This window comes from Physella acuta, unplaced genomic scaffold (genome assembly GCF_028476545.2).
Source record: "Physella acuta isolate Inbredline_101_S28 unplaced genomic scaffold, ASM2847654v3 ptg001126l, whole genome shotgun sequence".
NCBI classification, from domain to species: Eukaryota; Metazoa; Mollusca; class Gastropoda; family Physidae; genus Physella; species Physella acuta.
Window position 1 is genome coordinate 119,211 of NW_026732643.1, and position 26,891 is coordinate 146,101.

At 43.1% G+C, this 26,891-nt stretch overlaps 1 protein-coding gene across 9 annotated transcripts in view; it reads right to left on the bottom strand.

Annotated features, from left to right (window-relative positions):
* The window catches only part of LOC131956060 (1-phosphatidylinositol 4,5-bisphosphate phosphodiesterase beta-1), a 71,892-nt gene that overhangs the window by 34,108 nt on the left and 10,893 nt on the right, over positions 1-26,891 (bottom strand). For all 9 annotated transcript variants that reach the window (XM_059320417.1, XM_059320414.1, XM_059320419.1 and 6 more), the window contains exons 3-4: positions 11,562-11,639; positions 9,890-9,958 (exon numbers count right to left, since the gene is read on the bottom strand). In XM_059320417.1, coding sequence (XP_059176400.1) covers positions 9,890-9,958; positions 11,562-11,639 — 147 coding nt within the window. The remainder of the gene's footprint in view (positions 1-9,889; positions 9,959-11,561; positions 11,640-26,891) is intronic.

Sequence of the window (26,891 nt, forward strand, 5' to 3'; positions counted from 1 at the left end):
ATAATAGAAAGAGAATGTCAGAATGCTTTATAAATATAATAGAAAGAGAATGTCAGAATGCTTTATAAATATAATAGAAAGAGGATGTCAGAATGCTTTATAAATATAATAGAAAGAGCATGTCAGAAGGCGTTATAAATATAATAGAAAGAAGATATCAGAATGTTTTATATATAAGATGGACAGATAATATCACATGTGATCTGCAAATACTGGAGCCAGATTACACTAAGTTGCAGGTACCTAAAAGTACCGCCAAGCTTCTAGCTGAAGTGACACTTGGCATTCTTTGATCATGACTTTTTAATTTAGTGACAGAGCTGAGTTGTTGACTATAGTGTGTGTGTGACTGGGCAATGAATGGACATCCACTAAACAGTTCTACTGGAGAGTCAGACAAGGCCACACGGTAGACACATAAAAATACGGGAGATTAAAGCGTGACAGACGAAAAATCGATAGCCTAAAAAGTCGGGCCAGCCAGAAAATAAAAGCCTAAAAAGTCGGCCCAGCCAGAAAATAAAAGCCTAAAAAGTCGGCCCAGTCAGAAAATAAAAGCCTAAAAAGTCGGCCCAGCCAGAAAATAAAAGCCTAAAAAGTCGGCCCAGCCAGAAAATAAAAGCCTAAAAAGTCGGCCCAGCCAGAAAATAAAAGCCTAAAAAGTCGGGCCAGTCAGAAAATAAAAGCCAAAAAAAATCGGGCCAGCCAGAAAATACAAGCCTAAAAAGTCGGGCCAGCCAGAAAATAAAAGCCTAAAAAGTCGGCCCAGCCAGAAAATAAAAGCCTAAAAAGTCGGGCCAGTCAGAAAATAAAAGCCTAAAAAGTCGGCCCAGCCAGAAAATAAAAGCCTAAAAAGTCGGCCCAGTCAGAAAATAAAAGCCTAAAAAGTCGGCCCAGCCAGAAAATAAAAGCCTAAAAAGTCGGCCCAGCCAGAAAATAAAAGCCTAAAAAGTCGGCCCAGCCAGAAAATAAAAGCCTAAAAAGTCGGGCCAGTCAGAAAATAAAAGCCAAAAAAAATCGGGCCAGCCAGAAAATACAAGCCTAAAAAGTCGGGCCAGCCAGAAAATAAAAGCCTAAAAAGTCGGGCAAGTCAGAAAAAGCCTAAAACTTCGGCTCCTACAGGGGGCAATGAAGGTTGTATCGGTGGCTCGTTGTTCATGCTAAAAAAAACGGGTTCGTTATACTGTAAAAATTGAACAATCTGTGGAGTTTGTATGTTTACACAGACATACAAATGAAAACCATCTTGCATTAGGGAACTGATTGAAGAGCAGAAGCAAGAAGATGGTGTTCTTGCATTAGGGAACTGATTGAACCACAGAGCAGGAAGATGGAGCTGACTGAACCAAGCTTGGCATCACAAAGCTGGCGTGAATCTCTCGTGTGAGACCTAATTGTTCACTCATTCTTCAGCCCAGCCCTTCACGATGTAGTCTACAGCAATACGATCGCTTCATCGGCTGCGGCTTTAGTCTACAGCAATACGATCGCTTCATCGGCTGCGGCTTTAGTCTACAGCAATACGATCTCTTCATCGGCTGCGGCTTTAGTCTACAGCAGGGGTCTCCAAACTACGGCCCGCGGGCCGGATGCGGCCCGCGAGGTCCTCTTATCCGGCCCGCGGTGATCTTTTTGTCCGCGGAAAAAAACGTTTGTTGATGATGGCTGAAGAACTTCGCTAAGAAAAATCAAAGAAACTGGCCCCCGAACGGAAATTTGATAGTTAATGCGGCCCTCGGACTGAAAAGTTTGGAGACCCCTGGTCTACAGCAATACGATCGCTTCATCGGCTGCGGCTTTAGTCTACAGCAATACGATCGCTTCATCGGCTGCGGCTTTAGCGAGGGACCATATGAGTAAAGGGCAATCACAGACCTTCAATGTCAGACCAACTGATGGCGCGGTCACACAAGTAAAGCATACATTCAAAGGGTCACAACATCATCACACATCTGCAGCACACATCATCACACACCTGCAGTACACATCACACACCTGCAGTACACATCATCACACACCTGCAGTACACATCATCACACACCTGCAGTACACATCATCACACATCTGCAGCACACATCATCGCACATCTACAGCATACATCTGCAACTACTGGTGTCTGTCAGCTTAGATGGCCAACTACTGGTGTCTGGGGGCTCAGATGGCCAACTACTGGTGTCTGGGAGTATAGATGGCCAACTACTGGTGTCTGGGAGCATAGATGGCCAACTACTGGTGTCTGGGAGCATAGATGGCCAACTACTGGTGTCTGGGAGCATAGATGGCCAACTACTGGTGTCTGGGAGCATAGATGGCCAACTACTGGTGTCTGGGAGCATAGATGGCCAACTACTGGTGTCTGGGGGCTCAGATGGCCAACTACTGGTGTCTGGGGGCTTAGATGGCCAACTACTGGTGTCTGGGAGCATAGATGGCCAACTACTGGTGTCTGGGGGCTCAGATGGCCAACTACTGGTGTCTGTCAGCTTAGATGGCCAACTACTGGTGTCTGTCAGCTTAGATGGCCAACTACTGGTGTCTGGGAGCTTAGATGGCCAACTACTGGTGTCTGGGGGCTTAGATGGCCATCCACTGATGTCTGTTTAGGAGCTTAAATGGCCATCCCTGTCTTTTTTTTTAAAGCTCTGGGCAATGTGCCAAACACAAGCCCGGAGTGCAATCGGCCGTTGAATGACGGCAATTAGCCCAATAATTAACGTTGCTTTAATGGCGCGCTGCTATCAAGGATGTGGGTACTGGTCAGGATCCCACATTTAGACAGGCTAGGGTCCCGATAGGCTAAAGTCATCTAAAACAAGGGGGGGGGGGGGGGGGGGATTAGAGATCCTGTCAACTATTTCGGTGCCTGATGTCTGCTTAAAAATATCCTTAACAAGTGAATTGTTCAACGTTTTGCACAAATTTAAGCACATTTTATAGTCGTGAAAAGTCTATGTAATCATACTAAATTAAAAAAAAAATCTTTAAAAAAAATATGGCAAGCGAAAAAATTATAGTTACACTTTAAAAACTTAAAGCTGTTTGGGGACCATCGAATACACTAATTTTCATATTTTGTATTAAATATAAGCCGTTGAAATTAAGGAGTTTAGAATTATTTTACCATACAAATTTTTTAAAAAATCGCCCTCAACCTCTACTTGAAGTGGCCAGGGAGAGTAAAACAATGAAAGACGTAACAATTGTTTTCACTTGGTTAAATACACAATAGTGGTCTATAATGTATAGTCAAGTATTGTATTAAATAATATAACATCCCCTATCACCACAAGAACCTTACTCTGCAAAATCGAAATTAAAAATAAAAGTTTTTGCTAAATTACTATTATATTACAAGTATTTATTTGTTTTACTACTTCTAGCCTTAATAAAACCGTAAGTGATTTTGTACTTATTACACAGTATTCAATTTTGGTTGAAAAATATGCTTCCTGGCAACAAAAATTTGGAGCCATTTGGAACCAGCTTTTCATGCCTATTGCAAAAAAAAAAAGAAATTGATGAAAAAAGTATTTCGGTGGTTGCGACTAGAGCGATTTCACTCAAAAAATATGACACAGGACATGTCATGCTTAATCTGAAATGTCTCTAGCACTCTACTCTTGGGGGTTGACGTCTCTAGAACTCTACTGCTACGGTTGACGTCTCTAGAACTCTACTGCTACGGTTGACGTCTCTAGAACTCTACTGCTACGGTTGACGTCTCTAGAACTCTACTGCTACGGTTGACGTCTCTAGAACTCTACTGCTACGGTTGACGTCTCTAGAACTCTACTGCTACGGTTGACGTCTCTAGAACTCTACTGCTACGGTTGACGTCTCTAGAACTCTACTGCTACGGTTGACGTCTCTAGAACTCTACTGCTACGGTTGACGTCTCTAGAACTCTACTGCTACGGTTGACGTCTCTAGAACTCTACTGCTACGGTTGACGTCTCTAGAACTCTACTGCTACGGTTGACGTCTCTAGAACTCTACTGCTACGGTTGACGTCTCTAGAACTCTACTGCTACGGTTGACGTCTCTAGAACTCTACTGCTACGGTTGACGTCTCTAGAACTCTACTGCTACGGTTGACGTCTCTAGAACTCTACTGCTACGGTTGACGTCTCTAGAACTCTACTGCTACGGTTGACGTCTCTAGAACTCTACTGCTACGGTTGACGTCTCTAGAACTCTACTGCTACGGTTGACGTCTCTAGAACTCTGCTGCTACGGTTGACGTCTCTAGAACTCTGCTGCTACGGTTGACGTCTCTAGAACTCTGCTGCTACGGTTGACGTCTCTAGAACTCTGCTGCTACGGTTGACGTCTCTAGAACTCTGCTGCTACGGTTGACGTCTCTAGAACTCTGCTGCTACGGTTGACGTCTCTAGAACTCTACTGCTACGGTTGACGTCTCTAGAACTCTACTGCTACGGTTGACGTCTCTAGAACTCTACTGCTACGGTTGACGTCTCTAGAACTCTACTGCTACGGTTGACGTCTCTAGAACTCTACTGCTACGGTTGACGTCTCTAGAACTCTACTGCTACGGTTGACGTCTCTAGAACTCTACTGCTACGGTTGACGTCTCTAGAACTCTACTGCTACGGTTGACGTCTCTAGAACTCTACTGCTACGGTTGACGTCTCTAGAACTCTACTGCTACGGTTGACGTCTCTAGAACTCTACTGCTACGGTTGACGTCTCTAGAACTCTACTGCTACGGTTGACGTCTCTAGAACTCTACTGCTACGGTTGACGTCTCTAGAACTCTACTGCTACGGTTGACGTCTCTAGAACTCTACTGCTACGGTTGACGTCTCTAGAACTCTACTGCTACGGTTGACGTCTCTAGAACTCTACTGCTACGGTTGACGTCTCTAGAACTCTACTGCTACGGTTGACGTCTCTAGAACTCTACTGCTACGGTTGACGTCTCTAGAACTCTACTGCTACGGTTGACGTCTCTAGAACTCTACTGCTACGGTTGACGTCTCTAGAACTCTACTGCTACGGTTGACGTCTCTAGAACTCTACTGCTACGGTTGACGTCTCTAGAACTCTACTGCTACAGTTGACGTCTCTAGAACTCTACTGCTACAGTTGACGTCTCTAGAACTCTACTGCTACGGTTGACGTCTCTAGAACTCTACTGCTACGGTTGACGCCTCTAGAACTCTGCTGCTACGGTTGACGCCTCTAGAACTCTACTGCTACGGTTGACGCCTCTAGAACTCTGCTGCTACGTTTGACGCCTCTAGAACGCTACTGCTACGGTTGACGCCTCTAGAACTCTACTGCTACGGTTGACGTCTCTAGAACTCTACTGCTACGGTTGACGTCTCTAGAACTCTACTGCTACGGTTGACGTCTCTAGAACTCTACTGCTACGGTTGACGTCTCTAGAACTCTACTGCTACGGTTGACGTCTCTAGAACTCTACTGCTACGGTTGACGTCTCTAGAACTCTACTGCTACGGTTGACGTCTCTAGAACTCTACTGCTACGGTTGACGTCTCTAGAACTCTACTGCTACGGTTGACGTCTCTAGAACTCTACTGCTACGGTTGACGTCTCTAGAACTCTACTGCTACGGTTGACGTCTCTAGAACTCTACTGCTACGGTTGACGTCTCTAGAACTCTGCTGCTACGGTTGACGTCTCTAGAACTCTGCTGCTACGGTTGACGTCTCTAGAACTCTGCTGCTACGGTTGACGTCTCTAGAACTCTGCTGCTACGGTTGACGTCTCTAGAACTCTGCTGCTACGGTTGACGTCTCTAGAACTCTGCTGCTACGGTTGACGTCTCTAGAACTCTGCTGCTACGGTTGACGTCTCTAGAACTCTGCTGCTACGGTTGACGTCTCTAGAACTCTGCTGCTACGGTTGACGTCTCTAGAACTCTGCTGCTACGGTTGACGTCTCTAGAACTCTGCTGCTACGGTTGACGTCTCTAGAACTCTACTGCTACGGTTGACGTCTCTAGAACTCTACTGCTACGGTTGACGTCTCTAGAACTCTACTGCTACGGTTGACGTCTCTAGAACTCTACTGCTACGGTTGACGTCTCTAGAACTCTACTGCTACGGTTGACGTCTCTAGAACTCTGCTGCTACGGCTGACGTCTCAAGAACTCTACGGTTGGTGGTTAAAGAAGGAAGTCCTGGAAGCTACAGAGCTCTACGGTTGGTGGTTAAAGAAGGAAGTCCTGGAAGCTACAGAGCTCTACGGTTGGTGGTTAAAGAAGGAAGTCCTGGGAGCTACAGAGCTCTACGGATCGATCTATCAATACAATCTAAAACGATATCACGTGTTAAGCCAAGCAAGCGAATAGAGAAATTGTTCTTGCGCAACATGTCTTATCAATAGTAATCTTGTTGTCAACGGTGTTTGACTGTGGCTCGAACATGCACTGACTGCACCAGATCACATTTAGACAAAGCTCGGGAATTCAGGTCAAATGTTAGGGCATGCCACTAAGGCCAGTGGTACAATTAGAGCAGGCTGCAAGCAATTACACAACAGGTTTCCGATTAACCCTAAAAATGGTTTCTATTTTTTGAACGACGGCGGAGAAAAATGGCACGGGCCCAGTTGGCTTACAGGGACCAGATTAATATTGTAGACATGGACTCATTGTGTTTTGGTCCGTGTCGTCTCGTGGGTAGCCTCACGCCGAAATAAAAATAGAAATTATAGCATTAAATAAAGCGAATGAGCGATTCTTTTTTTTTTATTTTTTTTTTTTTTGAGAAATCGGAAATAGCTTAAAGTACTACTTACTCAAAATTTGACAGAAAGAAGAGAATTAGATTTTTTTACATATATATTTTGTCTCTCTACCTGAAACAGTACTCAAGTTTTAGGCTTTTGAAAAACCAAAAGTAGAATAAGTTCCCTTTCCGGTTACCGTAAATCGCTGAAAAGTTGATACAGAACTACAAATTTTGATGTAACTTATATATGCAATTTCATTAACCTAGCTGTATCGGTACTCAAGTTATCGTGTTCACAGACATTTCATACACATACATAGGCATACGGACAAAATTGCAAAACTAGGTTTTTCCGACTCAGGGTGGTGTAAAACGTCGAGATTGTAAAAATCTGTATTTCTATTTTTTGCACGATTACAATACCTCATCCATACTTCGTACACAAGAAAGTAAAACTACCATTTTTTTTTGTAATTACATTTGTAAATGCAGAGAACTTAAGGCAACTTTACTATTTACATATATACTAAACAGATATTTTAACATCACCTTTAATTTTTTAACCAAAACTTGGATGGGTTGATTGACTTTATTTCATCATGGACACACATTTTTGTTTGCTACAAGCAACTTTCTTTTCTCAAAAATATCGTGTTCCGTGGTATTTGAAAGAGACAACAACAACACAGAGGTATGAGCCAACAACAACAACACAGAGGTATGAGCCAACAACAACACAGAGGTATGAGCCAATTACAACACAGAGGTATGAGCCAACAACAACACAGAGGTATGAGCCAACAACAACACAGAGGTATGAGCCAATTACAACAACACAGAGGTATGAGCCAACAACAACACAGAGGTATGAGCCAACAACAACACAGAGGTATGAGCCAACAACAAGAGGTATGAGCCAACAACAACACCGAGGTATGAGCCAACAACAACACAGAGGTATGAGCCAACAACAACACAGAGGTATGAGCCAACAACAACACAGAGGTATGAGCCAACAACAACACAGAGGTATGGGCCAACAACAACACCGAGGTATGAGCCAATTACAACAACACAGAGGTATGAGCCAACAACAACACAGAGGTATGAGCCAATTACAACAACACAGAGGTATGAGCCAACAACAACACAGAGGTATGAGCCAATTACAACAACACAGAGGTATGAGCCAATTACAACAAACCAAGAGGTATGAGCCAACAACAAGAGGTATGAGCCAATTACAACAACACAGAGGAATGAGCCAATTACAACAACACAGAGGAATGAGCCAACAACAACACAAAGGTATGAGCCAACAACAACAACACAGAGGTATGAGCCAACAACAACACAGAGGTATGAGCCAATTACAACAACACAGAGATATGAGCCAACAACAACACAGAGGTATGAGCCAACAACAACACAGAGGTATGAGCCAACAACAACACAGAGGTATGAGCCAACAACAACACAGAGGTATGAGCCAACAAGCTTACAGGCTGAGAGTATCAAAACGTGCTGTGAAGATCAATGGCTAATGTTAGGGAAATGATCAATAGCAATTAAACTGCAATGAATGGGTCACATGATGTACGACTGAAATCTGTTTAAACAGTCAGGTATCTTTGTCCATAAGCAGTTAGCTAGGCCGGTACAATTAAAGTGATTATGTAACATATTGCTGAGGTCAGAAGGTCAGAGTTAATTGGTCCAGTTGCCATATCCAGACAGGACCATCTCAATGTTGTAAACAACTTGACAGCTGTGAAACCAACACACCCAATCTGATTGATTTTGACAGATCGATCAGGTTTATTAATTTGCATCTAGACAAAAAAATAACCATTTTGGTTGTTGTTAGAAGCAGAGACTTAATCCGTGACAAGGAGCCAGAGAGCCAAGGAGCCAGAGAGCCAATGAGCCAGAGAGACAATGAGCCAGAGAGGCAAGGAGCCAGAGAGCCAAGGAGCCAGAGAGCCAAGGAGCAAGAGAGCCAAGGAGCCAGAGAGCCAATGAGCCAGAGAGACAATGAGCCAGAGAGCCAATGAGCCAGAGAGCCAAGGAGCCAGAGAGCCAAGGAGCCAGAGAGCCAATGAGCCAGAGAGACAATGAGCCAGAGAGGCAAGGAGCCAGAGAGCCAAGGAGCCAGAGAGCCAAGGAGCCAGAGAGCCAAGGAGCCAGAGAGCCAATGAGCCAGAGAGACAATGAGCCAGAGAGCCAATGAGCCAGAGAGCCAAGGAGCCAGAGAGCCAAGGAGCCAGAGAGCCAATGAGCCAGAGAGACAATGAGCCAGAGAGCCAAGGAGCAAGAGAGACAAGGGGCCAATGAGCCGGAGAGACAATAAGCCAGAGAGACAAGGAACCAGAGAAACAGAGCTTGCTTTTTAAATTATACAAGATCATCGCTTTGACAGTTGGTGTGTTGTTGGATTCAAGCTTACAATGTGCTATCATCTTATTGTTTTGATGGGTTCAAGTTTTAAATCGACACATTTATTCTGAGCTGCGTGGTTGTTTTAATGATTGAACCATCATTCTACACTCCAGTCTATGCTTTATCTACCCCGACATTCAAGTGTATTGTAAGTGTTTAAGGAAATGGAGACATTTAAAACCAACTTCAATATATTTCATTAGACTGAAAAGTATCATTTTTGGAAAAGTACAAAGTTTCGAGACGTTTTTGTTCTATTTATATAATTCCTTGTGGTGTAAAATGTACAATCAGAGAGGGTATCCATAAAAAAGCGAGTCAATAGGCCGCCATTGGTCTTCTTTGACCATCAGTTTTAACACATGAGGGTTAGCGATGGCTGCTGCAGACATCACGAGCTCAAGTTTTAATCACGCTTTCAAATCTTATAAGCGCCATAACGGTCTTGTGTGGTCAAATTTTACATTAGTTATAACTAGCCAGAGATTTTTGGTCAAAAGATTACAATTATATTTAGCCGGAGATCTTTGAGGTGGTCAAATGTTACAATTATTATAACTAGATCTTTGGTCAAAATATATAACTAACGTTAGGTCTTCAGGTGATAATAGTTTTACAATTATTACAACAACTAAACTAGCCACAGTTCATTAAGGTGGAGAGCTGACAAGAAAATAGACGCATCACAACACACTGTACACACATACACACACACTGTACACACAACCTACCTTGGGTGTTTTCACCTGGCTACCAGTCCTCGTGTCTTTGATTTTTGTTATATCCAGGTAGTCCATCTCCTGGTGATGTGGATAGAAACACAGTGTAGTCAGCTGTTTGGTAACTCATTGACAGCAGTCTTTGGTGTCACCAGTTTAGGTAAGTCATTGACAGCAGTGTTTGGTGTCACCATTGACAGCAGTGTTTGGTGTCACCAGTTTAGGTTAGTCATTGACAGCAGTGTTTGGTGTCACCAGTTTAGGTAAGTCATTGACAGCAGTATTTGGTGTCACCAGTTTAGGTAAGTCATTGACAGCAGTATTTGGTGTCACCAGTTTAGGTAAGTCATTGACAGCAGTGTTTGGTGTCACCAGTTTAGGTAAGTCATTGACAGCAGTGTTTGGTGTCACCAGTAAGTCATTGACAGCAGTGTTTGGTGTCACCAGTTTAGGTAAGTCATTGACAGCAGTGTTTGGTGTCACCAGTTTAGGTAAGTCATTGACAGCAGTGTTTGGTGTCACCAGTTGGGTAAGTCATTGACAGCAGTGTTTGGTGTCACCAGTTTAGGTAAGTCATTGACAGCAGTGTTTGGTGTCACCAGTAAGTCATTGACAGCAGTGTTTGGTGTCACCAGTAAGTCATTGACAGCAGTGTTTGGTGTCACCAGTTGGGTAAGTCATTGACAGCAGTGTTTGGTGTCACCATTGACCCCAGTGTTTGGTGTCACCAGTTGGGTAAGTCATTGACAGCAGTGTTTGGTGTCACCAGTTTAGGTAAGTCATTGACAGCAGTGTTTGGTGTCACCAGTTTAGGTAAGTCATTGACAGCAGTGTTTGGTGTCACCAGTTGGGTAAGTCATTGACAGCAGTGTTTGGTGTCACCAGTTTAGGTAAGTCATTGACAGCAGTGTTTGGTGTCACCAGTAAGTCATTGACAGCAGTGTTTGGTGTCACCAGTTGGGTAAGTCATTGACAGCAGTGTTTGGTGTCACCAGTAAGTCATTGGCAGGAGTGTTTGGTGTCACCAGTTGGGTAAGTCATTGACAGCAGTGTTTGGTGTCACCATTGACCCCAGTGTTTGGTGTCACCAGTTGGGTAAGTCATTGACAGCAGTGTTTGGTGTCACCAGTAAGTCATTGACAGCAGTGTTTGGTGTCACCAGTTTAGGTAAGTCATTGACAGCAGTGTTTGGTGTCACCAGTTGGGTAAGTCATTGACAGCAGTGTTTGGTGTCACCAGTAAGTCATTGACAGCAGTGTTTGGTGTCACCATTTGGGTAAGTCATTGACAGCAGTGTTTGGTGTCACCAGTAAGTCATTGACAGCAGTGTTTGGTGTCACCATTGACCCCAGTGTTTGGTGTCACCAGTTGGGTAAGTCATTGACAGCAGTGTTTGGTGTCACCAGTAAGTCATTGACAGCAGTGTTTGGTGTCACCATTGACCCCAGTGTTTGGTGTCACCAGTTGGGTAAGTCATTGACAGCAGTGTTTGGTGTCACCAGTTTAGGTAAGTCATTGACAGCAGTGTTTGGTGTCACCAGTAAGTCATTGACAGCAGTGTTTGGTGTCACCAGTTGGGTAAGTCATTGGGTTACAGAGAATGGTGAGAATCACAGAGAAATATTCTCAATAATACTTTCACACCTGACTGCATTAAGCAGAGAAAAAGACAAATATAACTTACTTTATTTTGATCTTTCCAGTACAGTATTTGTCCTTTCTCATCCACTCGTAATGTGACTGGTGTACCAAGTTGGGAGCTCTGTAAATCAGACAAGACTTGCATTAGATAAACGTGACAACATAGGGTTGGCTGGGTCAGACAAGACTTGCATTAGATAAACGTGACAACATAGGGTTGGCTGTTGGTTGTGTCAGACAAGACTTGCATTAGATAAACGTGACAACTTAGACAAGACTTGCATTAGATAAACGTGACAACATAGGGTTGGCTGGGTCAGACAAGACTTGCATTAGATAAACGTGACAACTTAGAGGGTTGGCTGTTGGTTGGGTCAGACAAGACTTGCATTAGATAAACGTGACAACTTGGGTTGGGTGATTAGCTACACGTGACAGGTTGGGTTGGGTCATTAGCTACACGTGACAGCTTGGGTTGGGTCATTAGCTACACGTGACAGCGTGGATTGGGTCATTAGCTACACGTGACAGCTTGGGTCATTAGCTACACGTGACAGCTTGTGTTGGGTCATTAGCTACACGTGACAGCTTGTGTTGGGTCATTAGCTACACGTGACAGCTTGTGTTGGGTCATTAGCTACACGTGACAGCGTGGATTGGGTCATTAGCTACACGTGACAGCTGGGGTTGGGTCATTAGCTACACGTGACAGCTGGGGTTGGGTCATTAGCTACACGTGACAGCTTGTGTTGGGTCATTAGCTACACGTGACAGCTTGTGTTGGGTCATTAGCTACACGTGACAGCTTGTGTTGGGTCATTAGCTACACGTGACAGCTTGTGTTGGGTCATTAGCTACACGTGACAGCTTGTGTTGGGTCATTAGCTACACGTGACAGCGTGGATTGGGTCATTAGCTACACGTGACAGCTGGGGTTGGGTCATTAGCTACACGTGACAGCTGGGGTTGGGTCATTAGCTACACGTGACAGCTTGTGTTGGGTCATTAGCTACACGTGACAGCTTGGGTTGGGTCATTAGCTACACGTGACAGCGTGGATTGGGTCATTAGCTACACGTGACAGCTTGGGTCATTAGCTACACGTGACAGCTTGTGTTGGGTCATTAGCTACACGTGACAGCTTGTGTTGGGTCATTAGCTACACGTGACAGCTTGTGTTGGGTCATTAGCTACACGTGACAGCGTGGATTGGGTCATTAGCTACACGTGACAGCTGGGGTTGGGTCATTAGCTACACGTGACAGCTGGGGTTGGGTCATTAGCTACACGTGACAGCTTGTGTTGGGTCATTAGCTACACGTGACAGCTTGTGTTGGGTCATTAGCTACACGTGACAGCTTGTGTTGGGTCATTAGCTACACGTGACAGCTTGTGTTGGGTCATTAACTACACGTGACAGCTTGTGTTGGGTCATTAGCTACACGTGACAGCGTGGATTGGGTCATTAGCTACACGTGACAGCTGGGGTTGGGTCATTAGCTACACGTGACAGCTGGGGTTGGGTCATTAGCTACACGTGACAGCTTGTGTTGGGTCATTAGCTACACGTGACAGCTTGGGTTGGGTCATTAGCTACACGTGACAGCTTGTGTTGGGTCATTAGCTACACGTGACAGCTTGTGTTGGGTCATTAGCTACACGTGACAGGTTGGGTTGGGTCGTTAGCTACACACGACAGCTTGGGTTGGGTCATTAGCTACACGTGACAGCTTGGGTTGGGTCATTAGCTACACGTGACAGCTTGGGTTGGGTCATTAGCTACACGTGACAGCTTGTGTTGGGTCATTAGCTACACGTGACAGCTTGTGTTGGGTCATTAGCTACACGTGACAGGTTGGGTTGGGTCATTAGCTACACGTGACAGCGTGGATTGGGTCATTAGCTACACGTGACAGCTTGTGTTGGGTCATTAGCTACACGTGACAGCTTGTGTTGGGTCATTAGCTACACGTGACAGGTTGGGTTGGGTCGTTAGCTACACACGACAGCTTGGGTTGGGTCATTAGCTACACGTGACAGCTTGGGTTGGGTCATTAGCTACACGTGACAGCTTGGGTTGGGTCATTAGCTACACGTGACAGCTTGTGTTGGGTCATTAGCTACACGTGACAGCTTGTGTTGGGTCATTAGCTACACGTGACAGGTTGGGTTGGGTCATTAGCTACACGTGACAGCGTGGATTGGGTCATTAGCTACACGTGACAGCTTGTGTTGGGTCATTAGCTACACGTGACAGTGTAGAGGGTTAGTTGAAAGACGCAGAAGAGTCGCATCTAATAAAAAGCCTAGTGCTGGGGATACACAAGCAACTGTAGAGTCGACCAGTTTACAACAACTGAAACTTTAAAGATAGTTAATGCCCGTAAACTGTTGGTCTCATGGTTTCAAAGTTTAAAATAACTATGTGCCCAGCCACCAACAGTTTGAGATCAGCTGTTCAAACAGAGAGCCCCAATACAAGTACAATGGGTGCATTCTTTTTTCGCTTAACTGGCCAGTCCTAATCATTGTCTGCCGTCGGGCGTTCTAAGTTAACATGCACTTGCCATAGTTAGGCTATGGTAGGTATCTGGGACTGTAGCATTCATAAAATTAGCACCTAATGGGATGTTAGGCTATGGTAGGTTTCTGGGACTGTAGCATTCATAAAATTAGCACCTAATGGGATGTTAGGCTATGGTAGGTTTCTGGGACTGTAGCATTCATAAAATTAGCACCTAATGGGATGTTAGGCTCTGGTAGGTTTCTGGGACTGTAGCATTCATAGAATAGCACCTAATGGGATGTTAGGCTATGGTAGGTTTCTGGGACTGTAGCATTCGTATTAAACTAATAGTGTGGTATGTTGCTCAAATTGAACAGCCTTTTCCATACCCTGTCTTGCAATTTAGTATAGTTAAACCTATTGGTATGTGGGTGTGCACGTATAAACAGTGAATTAAATCAGAATATAACTGTTTCCTTCTCTCCGTACTAAGTAATAGCTGTCAATTGCTTCTAATAATTAGTTGAGTGACCTGGTGTTAAGTTAGTAATACATGAATACGCTACAAAAGTAATAAAGGAATGTGCTAGAATGTGCCAGATTTCCATTCGCAACTAAAGTTGATTTGTAGTAAGTTGTTAATATTTTATGCTTAAAACCAGCCATTCAATTGTATAAATCTCACAACCCACACTATTTTAATAAGACGAAAAACGACGATGGATAAAAATAGTTTGTTTATTTTAGAAAGATGGAGAGAAGAAATGGAGAGAATAAAGTGTCAATCAGAGAATCTGGAAATAACCCCTGGATATTTGTAGGGATACCTCGCTATTCGTCCTAAGTAGTTGTGACGCATAAGGCTTCTTTGAGAACTTTTAACTGACTGGCGGATGGTGATATTTCCTGATAATGGCAAGGAGTGATTTCCCTTCATTTACAACCTTTATAGGTTTGCGCCCTTGAATTAATTAGTGTCATCCGAAAAAAATCAATACGACTGTAATGAGTTTATGGCTGGGGTGGGATCAAACGGTTGGGAAGATGAAAATAAAATTCCGCATAAAAAACTAGACAACTGCCCTGATCCGCCGTTCTATAATTGGATTCAGGTTTATTTCAGCTCCTTGTTGTGTTGTAGTTTTATTTACGTCAACAAACTCCATTCTCCTGCTTTATAAAAGGTAATACGTTTTATTTCGAGGAAATATTGCGTCATCAGTTGTTTGTGTTATTTAACCGGTGAGGTTTTGCGTCATGTTCTATACGCCGCTATTGCGGTGACTGGTGTGGTAATGTGGAAAAGATAAAAAGGTATAAAATGAAATAGTGTTTTTGTTTATTGTTTTTTTAGGGGGGGGGGGGGGGGGTAGCACGTATGGTTCGTGAAAATAGTTGTTTGAATATATTGTATTGTTTGAAATGTTGAAACTTGGTTTATTAGGCTATTTGAATAAATATGAAAGAAGTAAGGAGCATTCATCAAACAGCCTTACTGTACAAAGAGGTGTAAGTTTGGTAAATAATCAAAGGAAGTAAGAGTGTGACATCAAGTCAATACAAGCACACGATGACAAGCTGAGGACGTGCACAAGCCAAGGACAAAGGCAATCAATGAACAAAAACTATCCAAGGATATACAGAGTGACATGTTATATCCAGTCCAAGGACTCACGTGCTATTCGAAGTCTAAGGACACACAAGCTATTCGAAGTCTAAGGGCACACATGCTATTCGAAGTCTAAGGGCACACATGCTATTCGAAGTCTAAGGACACACATGCTATTCGAAATCTAAGGGCACACATGCTATTCGAAGTCTAAGGGCACACATGCTATTCGAAGTCTAAGGACACACATGCTATTCGAAGTCTAAGGGCACACATGCTATTCGAAGTCTAAGGGCACACATGCTATTCGAAGTCTAATGGCACACATGCTATTCGAAGTCTAATGGCACACATGCTATAGCCAATTTGAGGAGACTAAGCCACGACAGGGACACATGGCAATCCGAGGTTACAATTACCATCATTCGAAACAGATGAAAAACTGCCAGAACTGAAGGAAAGCGTGTTTTATAATTGATAAGGGTGCACCAAGTCATGTAGAAGCCGGACAATACAATGCGAGAAACACTACGTGCCCGTGACTTTCTTCACATTGGTTGTAAATATTTGATGAGTCTTGGGCAGACGTATGGTACACTGTGGCACGGTGTCAGAACAGCCGTGTGGTACACTAACACGGTGACACAACAGCCGTGTAGTACACTGTGGGACGGTGACAGAGTAAACAGCTGTAACACTACTATCGGTGATTTCGTAAGCAATCTTGCCAGGTTTTGGTGTGCGCGAATATAGATGCGTGAATGTGACCCAGAATTGTGGACAGGTCCTAGTTTCTGTTAATATCACACCCCACCTCCATTTGGCTATAGATTCCTTAGGACACTACCTAAAAGGATGAGTTTAAGAACGACCAAGACCGACTTGAAGCGTGTATAAACAGGGTGTATTGTCGTCAGCTTGTGTATCTTGCAACTTACAAGGACACCAAACTGAGTTGACGCCGTGGGTATAGACATTACGCAAACCGCGAGGTTCGTTCGAAACGAGAAAGTCTATGGGCAAGAGCTTCTAACTGTGGTCTGGCATTCCTGCCCGTGAGCGTGCGCCGGTTCCCACAGCGCTCACAGCATAAGCTAGCGGTGGACAGGTGTGTCGTGTCGGCGTGTTCTATGAATGGAACACTGCAGGAAACACCCGGGGTTACCTGGTGTGTGGGTGCAGGTTGCCTACAGGTGAGAGACCGTGAGTCTGTATGTAGCCGACCACGTTTTCTAATAGGCGGATTAACCAATTGCCATTTCACGCGATTGCAAGTTAAGCTGGGATCGACATCTCCGCGGTGGACATCGAGACTACAAACTTCAGTTGTAACACGGCCTCCAACTCCAAGCTCGGCATTCTCCGTGATGAACAGACATCGAGACTACAAACTTCAGTTGTAACACGGCCTCCAAGCTCGGCATTCTCCGTGATGAACAGACATCGAGACTACAAACTTCAGTTGTAACACGGCCTCCAAGCTCGGCATTCTCCGTGATGAACAGACATCGAGACTACAAACTTCAGTTGTAACACGGCCTCCAACTCCAAGCTCGGCATTCTCGGTGAGGACAAGTGCACGCGATATCAAGCTAAAATATAAATACAAAAACAGATGGGTAAACCCACGTCATAGTCGCTACGAGAATTCATGCGCGACCATCTAAAAAATTAGCCCCTGGAAATTGTAAAAATATAATAGAAAGTTAACCACATCAATTATTTCCTATCCTACCGTTTTTAAATCAAATCAGCACCCTCCACGACTCAAAGTAATTCAATGCTTTAAAACCCGGTCAGTGGCGTGCGGTCGGTCTATTAAAACGTTAAATGTCTGCCATATGTTATTGTCCGTCTAGGCTCGCAGATTTGTATACAACATCCGTGAGCCTTTTCTGACACAAAGTGATGGTTACTATTTTATAGTCTCCCTTTTTAAAAAAATAGAGTCAGTTATAGCGAAGGAATTTTTTAAATTGTATTACCGTAGCCAAGTGGGACGGCGTAGTCGAGTGGTAGAGCGCTCGACTGCTAGACCGAATGTCTCGAGATCGGATCACGGTCTGGACACGTGAATGCAGGGAGTCCCTGAGTCCACCCAGCTCTGATGGGTAACTGACTCACGCTAGGAGGAGCAAACACGACTGGATATAGCGCTTATCAAATTATTTCTTCATATGCCGAGGTCAAGAAACAAATGAACTCTACTTCATCTGCCCTATGGATCTAGGTCTGAAAGGTGGACTTCACTAAAGATAATTCCTACAGCCCAAAAAAGTAAGAGGTCCTGTTTAGATAAATAGAAATAAATCTAACACGTCGTGCTATGTAAAGAGAAATGAAGACTCCTTTACAAAGAGGGGTGAGATTTAGCAGTACATTTTATCATATAGGCAAAAAAGTGAAAATGAAAGGCTCATTGCATATTTATTTTTTGAATGACGTACGGATGCAAAAACATGGATAATTTTAGCAGGAAACATTTGACAACTTGACGCTGACACCATCAAATGCACTGTGGTGAAACATACGTCTTGAGAGAAGATGAGAGCCTAGCAGTGACTGAAACACCCGAGGACTGTTGGTTGAAAAAGTTCACGTTCCAGTTTATTGTTCATGACGCTTTTTTAGCATTTTAACCGGGATTAAATATCCTAGTGCCTTACGCTATATCCTGATACGGCAAAAATCAATAGCTAGTAGCGCTGAAATATTAATACAAATCATCAACATTACTGCTGGATGCGAAGAGTCTGAAGGACAATTTGGAGCTATTTCTGTGTCTAGTGTAGTCACTATGCTGGGTACGATGATTTTTATCCAAGCATCATCACTAGAAAACTACTAGAGCGCTCCAGTTTGAGTGAATTAGCTTCAATATTCAGGTTCCCACCGGCGGAACCTGTTTGTATCCACGGTGGCCCATTTACAGGTTCAATTATCGGTGTAATTTAATAGAATGGAGCTTTTATAAAAGAAAAAAAGACACTTTCATTCTCTGCCTTTGCTACTTTTAAAACATCAATCCCAGCAATTTCTTCCTTGACAGTGACACATTGGTTTATGAATTGAGAACCATTGACAGTAACCGTTTCTGCTGCCAGGTCAATGACTTCTTAGATAATGCACACTAGTCTCGAAGCAATGAACCGTTGATATGACCCCATTCAACACGCCGTAAATAGACACGCCGCCATTTTATTCAACCTGTCCTGTTTGATACCTTCTTTTTGCTTACTTATGATTTTCATACAGTAAGCATATAAAATTGCGCAACGAACCATCTGATGGCATGCCACCACCAACCATATGACGGCATGTCACCACCAACCATCTGACGGCATGTCACAACCAACCATCTGACGGCATGTCACCACCAACTATATGACGGCATGTCACCACCAACTATATGACGGCATGTCACCACCAACCATCTGACGGCATGTCACCACCAACCATATGACGGCATGTCACCACCAACCATATGATGGCATGTCACCACCAACCATATGATGGCATGTCACCACCAACCATATGATGGCATGTCACCACCAACCATCTGATGTCACCACCAACCATCTGATGTCACCACCAACCATATGATGGCATGTCACCACCAACCATATGATGGCATGTCACCACCAACCATATGATGGCATGTCACCACCAACCATATGATGGCATGTCACCATCAATCATCTGATGACAAGTCACCACCAACCATCTGATGTCACCACCAACCATATGATGTCACCACCAATCATATGATGGCATGTCACCACCAACCATATGATGGCATGTCACCACCAACCATCTGACGGCATGTCACCACCAACCATCTGATGTCACCACCAACCATATGATGTCACCACCAACCATATGATGACAAGTCACCACCAACCATCTGAATGCATGTCACCATCAACCATCTGATGGCATGTCACCATCAATCATCTGATGACAAGTCACCACCAACCATCTGATGTCACCACCAACCATATGATGTCACCACCAATCATATGATGGCATGTCACCACCAACCATATGATGGCATGTCACCACCAACCATCTGACGGCATGTCACCACCAACCATCTGATGTCACCACCAACCATATGATGTCACCACCAACCATATGATGACAAGTCACCACCAACCATCTGAATGCATGTCACCATCAACCATCTGATGGCATGTCACCACCAATCATATGATGGCATGTCACCACCAATCATATGATGGCATGTCACCACCAATCATATGATGACATGTCACCATCAACCATCTGATGGCATGTCACCACCAACCATCAGATATCATGTCACCACCAACCATCTGATGGCATGTCACCATCAACCATCTGATGGCATGTCACCATCAACCATCTGATAACAAGTCACCACCAACCATCTGACTGCATGTCACCACCAACCATCTGACTGCATGTCACCACCAACCATCTGATGGCATGTCACCACCAACCATCTGACGACATGTCACCACCAACCATATGATGGCATGTCACCACCAATCATCTGATGACAAGTCACCACCAACAATCTGACTGCATGTCACCATCAATCATCTGATGACAAGTCACCACCAACCATCTGACTGCATGTCACCATCAACCATCTGCTGGCGTGAGCAACACTACTTGTAAATGGGCTTCTCGTGTATACGCTGCGCCTATGGGACCTGTGTGACTGAACACAACAGCTGGTTTCATCAGGGGTATCCAATAGACGTCATTAGACCTTTTTCTATATCCCACAAACTGTTACGTACTTCTAATAATAATTTTATATTTTTTATTATTTTATAAACAATCCAGCCCAAAATACAGCAGATTTATCAATTAGCAGCAAAAGTGTATACTCTCAGTTATTCCGACCGATATAAGCTCATGAAAACTGTACTGAGATCTAGTAACTTTGGACAGTCCCTAACCTGGCGAGTCGACTGAGCCTAGACCGACAATCTCCTCTCTGAACGCTTGACTGCAGTAAAATAGATGGAAAACTTAGTGTCATAAAATCAATAGCAGAATATCCTGCCTTTTTGGATCAATTACTACGACAATAAACCGGTAGTGATCTCCCCTAAACTTTCTCGAATATTCTTATATAAAACAACAGGGGATGGTAACTGGGGATATAGTTATGATCTTTAATCCATTTTAAATACTGAAACTTTTAAAAATAGAATAGAATCTCAGTAAAAAACAATTGCGCACCAAGCGAACGCCTAATAAAGGTGTGTATAATAGTGCGCAATAGTATTAGTACTTTATAAATTTACATTAGTTTTTTGAGAAATCGGAAGTAGCGTAAATTACTACTTCCGGTCAACGGAAATTACTCAAAATTTAACAGAAGGTAGAGAATTAGATCTTTTACTTACATGTGAAATTTCATTTATCTATCTGAAATAGTACTCAAGTTATAGGCTTTTGAAAAATTCAAAGTAGAAAAAGTACCACTTCCGGTTATCCGAAATCGCACAAAAGTTGATACGGATCTACGATTTTGATATAATACTTGTATATGAAATTTCATCAACCTAGCTGTAACGGTACTCAAGTTATCGTGTTTACACACGGACACACACACACACACACACACACACACACACACGGACACACAGACATACGGACAAGATTGCAAAATTATGTTTTTCCGTATCAGTGAGATGTAAAACGTCGAGATTTGCAAAAATCTCGATTTTTTTTTTTTTGCACGATTACAATACTTTCTATATACTTCGTATATACGAGAAAGTAAAAATGGTGAAACATCAAGGGAAGGCTGGGGGGGGGGGGGGGACTTCAATTTTAGGAGAATCTGCCGTCCGTTGGATCAAGTTTTGGGGCGCTTCAATTTTAGGATAATATGGCTGGATATAGTAGTTGGAATTTAATCTGTGACTTCATTTTTTTATCGTTAGAATTTTTTAAAGCTTTCTTAAAAATAATTAAGGCATTTACATGTATTAATATATAGATTATTTTTTAGTGTTCTTTCAGATCAATAGTTATCTATTGAGCTGATATATGGCAGTTTTCAAATGTGTCTGTGCTCTAATCGCTTTAATTAACCGGACTTCATTACCTTTGTTACATGTTTACAATATTTTATAGTTAGGCATTCAAATTTACTTGTTACCCAAACAAGAGCTATTAATTTAATTCCGTAATTAAAAACAAATAATAATACCGAGAAAAGTGACATGCTTGCCATGTTGGGTATTAATTTTTATAACTACCTCCACTGGGAACATGTCTAAATACAACTGGGAACATGTCTAACCACCACTGGGAACATGTCTAACCACCACTGGGAACACGTCTAACCACCACTGGGAACACGTCTAACCACCACTGGGAACATGTCTAACTACCACTGGGAACACGTCTAACCACCACTGGGAACACGTCTAACCACCACTGGGAGCACGTCTAACCACGGCATTGTGTGACCACCACTGGGAACACAAAAAGTCCCTAACGTATGGAAACAATGACGACTAACGTGTACAGATGTGTCTGACATAGTGTGTACAGATGTGAATGACTGTGTACAAATATGTCTGATACGTGTACAGAGTTTAATGTGAGTAATGTGTTTTTGTGCTATTGTGTGAGTACAATGTTTCAGTGCTATTGTGTGAGTACAATGTGAAGTTCTATTGGGTCAGTACAATGTTGTAGTGCTATGGTGTGAGTACAATGTTGTAGTGCTATGGTGTGAGTACAATGTTGTAGTGCTATTGTGTGAGTACAATGTGAAGTTCTATTGGGTCAGTACAATGTTGTAGTGCTATGGTGTGATTACAATGTTGTAGTGCTATGGTGTGATTACAATGTTGTAGTGCTATGGTGTGGGTACAATGTTGTAGTGCTATGGTGTGAGTACAATGTTGTAGTGCTATTGGGCGAGTACAATGTTGTAGTGCTATTGTGTGAGTACAATGTTGTAGTGCTATTGGGTCAGTACAATGTTGTAGTGCTATGGTGTGAGTACAATGTTGTAGTGCTAATGGACGAGTACAATGTTGTAGTGCTAATGGACGAGTACAATGTTGTAGTGCTATTGTGTGAGTACAATGTTCTAGTGCTAATGGACAAGTACAATGTTGTAGTGCTATGGTGTGGGTACAATGTTGTAGTGCTATGGTGTGAGTACAATGTTGTAGTGCTATTGTGTGAGTACAATGGTGTAGTGCTATGGTGTGAGTACAATGTTGTAGTGCTATTGTGTGAGTACAAAGGTGTAGTGCTATTGGGTCAGTACAATGTTGTAGTGCTATGGTGTGAGTACAATGTGAAGTTCTATTGGGTCAGTACAATGTTGTAGTGCTATTGTGTGAGTACAGTGTTGTAGTGCTATTGGGTGAGTACAATGTTGTAGTGCTATTGTGTGAGTACAATGTTGTAGTGCTATTGTGTGAGTACAATGTTGTAGTGTTATGGTGTGGGTACAATGTTGTAGTGCTATGGTGTGAGTACAATGTTGTAGTGCTATTGGGCGAGTACAATGTTGTAGTGCTATTGTGTGAGTACAATGTTGTAGTGCTATTGGGCGAGTACAATGTTGTAGTGCTATTGGGTCAGTACAATGGTGTAGTGCTATGGTGTGAGTACAATGTTGTAGTGCTATTGTGTGAGTACAAAGGTGTAGTGCTATTGGGTCAGTACAATGTTGTAGTGCTATGGTGTGAGTACAATGTGAAGTTCTATTGGGTCAGTACAATGTTGTAGTGCTATTGTGTGAGTACAGTGTTGTAGTGCTATTGGGTGAGTACAATGTTGTAGTGCTAATGGGTGAGTACAATGTTGTAGTGCTAATGGACGAGTACAATGTTGTAGTGCTATGGGCGAGTACAATGTTGTAGTGCTATTGGGCGAGTACAATGTTGTAGTGCTATTGGGCGAGTACAATGTTGTAGTGCTATGGTGTGAGTACAATGTTGTAGTGCTATGGTGTGAGTACAATGTTGTAGTGCTATGGTGTGAGTACAATGTTGTAGTGCTATGGTGTGAGTACAATGTTGTAGTGCTATGGGCGAGTACAATGTTGTAGTGCTATTGTGTGAGTACAATGTTGTAGTGCTATTGGGCGAGTACAATGTTGTAGTGCTAATGGGTGAGTACAATGTTGTAACTAACTGTAATAATAAAATGGACAGCGACCCTTCTCTGCGTGGGGCACTGGGGCACGTGTTTTTAAATCAATCGATCCCCGGGGAGGGGGTGAATACTACACATGAGATGCCAGCCCAACAGTCGAATTAACATTGTTATGTGGATTTCAATAGTTTCACTTTTTTTAAATTATTTATTTTAACTACCCTATACAAATCGTCCTCTCGCGTAGGCTGGACAAGAGTATTGCCCCATAACATGTTTGAAGATATTTTTATATAATACTGCAGTGCCCCCGAATTACTTTGTGTGTCTTAATACCTCTTACTATTCATGTTTTAGCCACAGGTGTTTGCTTTTAAAGTCTGCTACGACTGAAAACATAGGGAGTTTTAATTACTTGGTGTCCATAACGTGCTAGAAATTTGTCCGACTGTAGTCACACACTGTACATTGTTCTAATTACTTGGTGTCCATAACGGGCTAGAGTTTTGTCAGACTGTAGTCAAACACTGTACATTGTTCTAATTACTTGGTGTCCATAACGTGCTAGAAATTTGTCCGACTGTAGTCACACACTGTACATTGTTCTAATTACTTGGTTTCCATAACGTGCTAGAAATTTGTCCGACTGTAGTCACACACTGTACATTGTTCTAATTACTTGGTGTCCATAACGTGCTAACAAAAAATGGATGGGCTACGGCAGCTCTTATACAACAGGCAGCATTAGGCGCACTAGGCTTACAAGAGTTGGACGTGTAGCTTCTATAAAACTGTCAGCAAATGTAGTTTGATCAGAAGTACCACAAGGAAAGCATGCTCGTGGGGTAACAAGATCCTTTCTTTCTGGGTATTGGGCAATGATTTTATGTGAGGGAGGGTGTTGAACGGTGCCCTGGATGTAGCTGCCGGGAAGTGTGAAAGGGTTGTGTTGGGGAGGGGGGAACAACTTATATTCATGTGAACGGTGGCTGTGGGTCTTAGTGTGCTAAATATTTTAGACACAATATTTACAAAACTTGTGTGTTCTAACTGAATAAAACTTCACTAAAATAACACAATGATAAGATAACTCTAGTTGTAGGCCTCTGTGGGGATAACTAGTTTTTGTGGGTAAAAGAATTATTTTTTTTAAAATCCAAAAGGAAAACAAATTTAAATTTAGCTGGTCCTAATCGTGCTCTTCTGTCTGGCTCGTCATGTTAGATGACAACTGATACATGTCATTGCTTAATGCTGGGTCATCATAACCATTGGTTCTATCAAGTTCAACAAAACAAGACAACTCCACTAAAATCACACATACTAGAATATAAGTATTAAGGACTGTAGAGGCTATAACCACAACAAACTCCATTACTAGTTAATTGTAGACTAAAAGTTCGTTGGGGGACATTTATAAATGACGGCACATTGACACTATTTAGTCCCCCCACCCTCAAATTGTCACAGTCAACCCCACTCCTTGCCAACAACGACGTCACACTTCAGGATTACACCCACTCCCCTTCCCTTTAAAGCATTGTATAGATCAAAATATTTTTTAATAATTGACTCACACATAATTGTATAAAAATTAAACTGCCATCATCTAGTTCCAAAATAATCCAATCGATTATTTTAAAATGAACAAGTGTTCTGTCACAATTTCTGCATCCTATCCCTCCCAAGTCGGAACCTCATCCCCTTCCCCTAAAAGTGTGTCGTCATTTGCGTACGCCCCATTTTGAATATTAAACACTTCATGTACACACTATGTAAACATACACGTGAATGATGCTATAATCAGGCTCACAGTATGCTTCTTTCAATGTATCGGGTCGGGAAGCCAAAAGAGAGAGAGATGATGTTCGCCTTTGACAAAACAGTAAAGACGTTATTTAATTAGAACTCCAAAGCGATGGCCACGCCAGATGGCGGTTTAAATAGGTCGTGTGATTGTAGTTCAAGACAATATCCATCACAAGAACAAATGACAACAAAGCTGACCTACTTCTCTCACTCCCAACATGCACCGACCCATATTCCCGACTTTCTTCATAAAGAGCTTACAAACCTAGTGACCTCTGACCCCGAGACGCTATGGGGAACACACCATACGGCTAATAATCGTTTTACCTAGACCTGGTGCTTGAACCGAAGCAGTAACAACCCAACTCAATCATATTGCAATTAATACAAGACACGGGCAGGGTTGATTGTAGCGCTATGGTGGGGATCGATTTCATATACGGCTTGGTCCATTCACGGTGCGCACCGTGTGTCCAACAACTAGGACACTTATGAGGAAGGTGTGTTGTCAAACCTCGCAATGTGTTAGGCGTTAGGGTAGGGTGTGCTGTCAGACAACACGAGGTTAAGCTGTCCTGTCAGACAACACGAGGTTAAGCTGTCCTGTCAGACAACACGAGGTTAAGCTGTCCTGTCAGACAACACGAGGTTAAGCTGTCCTGTCAGACAACACGAGGTTAAGCTGTCCTGTCAGACAACACGAGGTTAAGCTGTCCTGTCAGACAACACGAGGTTAAGCTGTCCTGTCAGACAACACGAGGTTAAGCTGTCCTGTCAGACAACACGAGGTTAAGCAGCTGTCCTGTCAGACAACACGAGGTTAAGCAGCTGTCCTGTCAGACAACACGAGGTTAAGCAGCTGTCCTGTCAGACAACACGAGGTTAAGCAGCTGTCCTGTCAGACAACACGAGGTTAAGCAGCTGTCCTGTCAGACAACACGAGGTTAAGCTGTCCTGTCAGACAACACGAGGTTAAGCAGCTGTCCTGTCAGACAACACGAGGTTAAGCTGTCCTATCAGACAACACGAGGTTAAGCTGTCCTGTCAGACAACACGAGGTTAAGCTGTCCTGTCAGACAACACGAGGTTAAGCTGTCCTGTCAGACAACACGAGGAGGGGATGCGCTGTAAGACAACACACGGTTAAGCTGTCCTGTCAGATATTTAACTGTATATTTCGTGCTAAAAGGGAGGCTATGAACAGATCACATTTCAGAATCGAGGAGACACAGTAGCATGATTTATAGCAAGTTAGCCGACGACCTCTCTATCTCACAGAACACACACAGCTTAGATTTCTGTTTACAATAATGATGAACCTA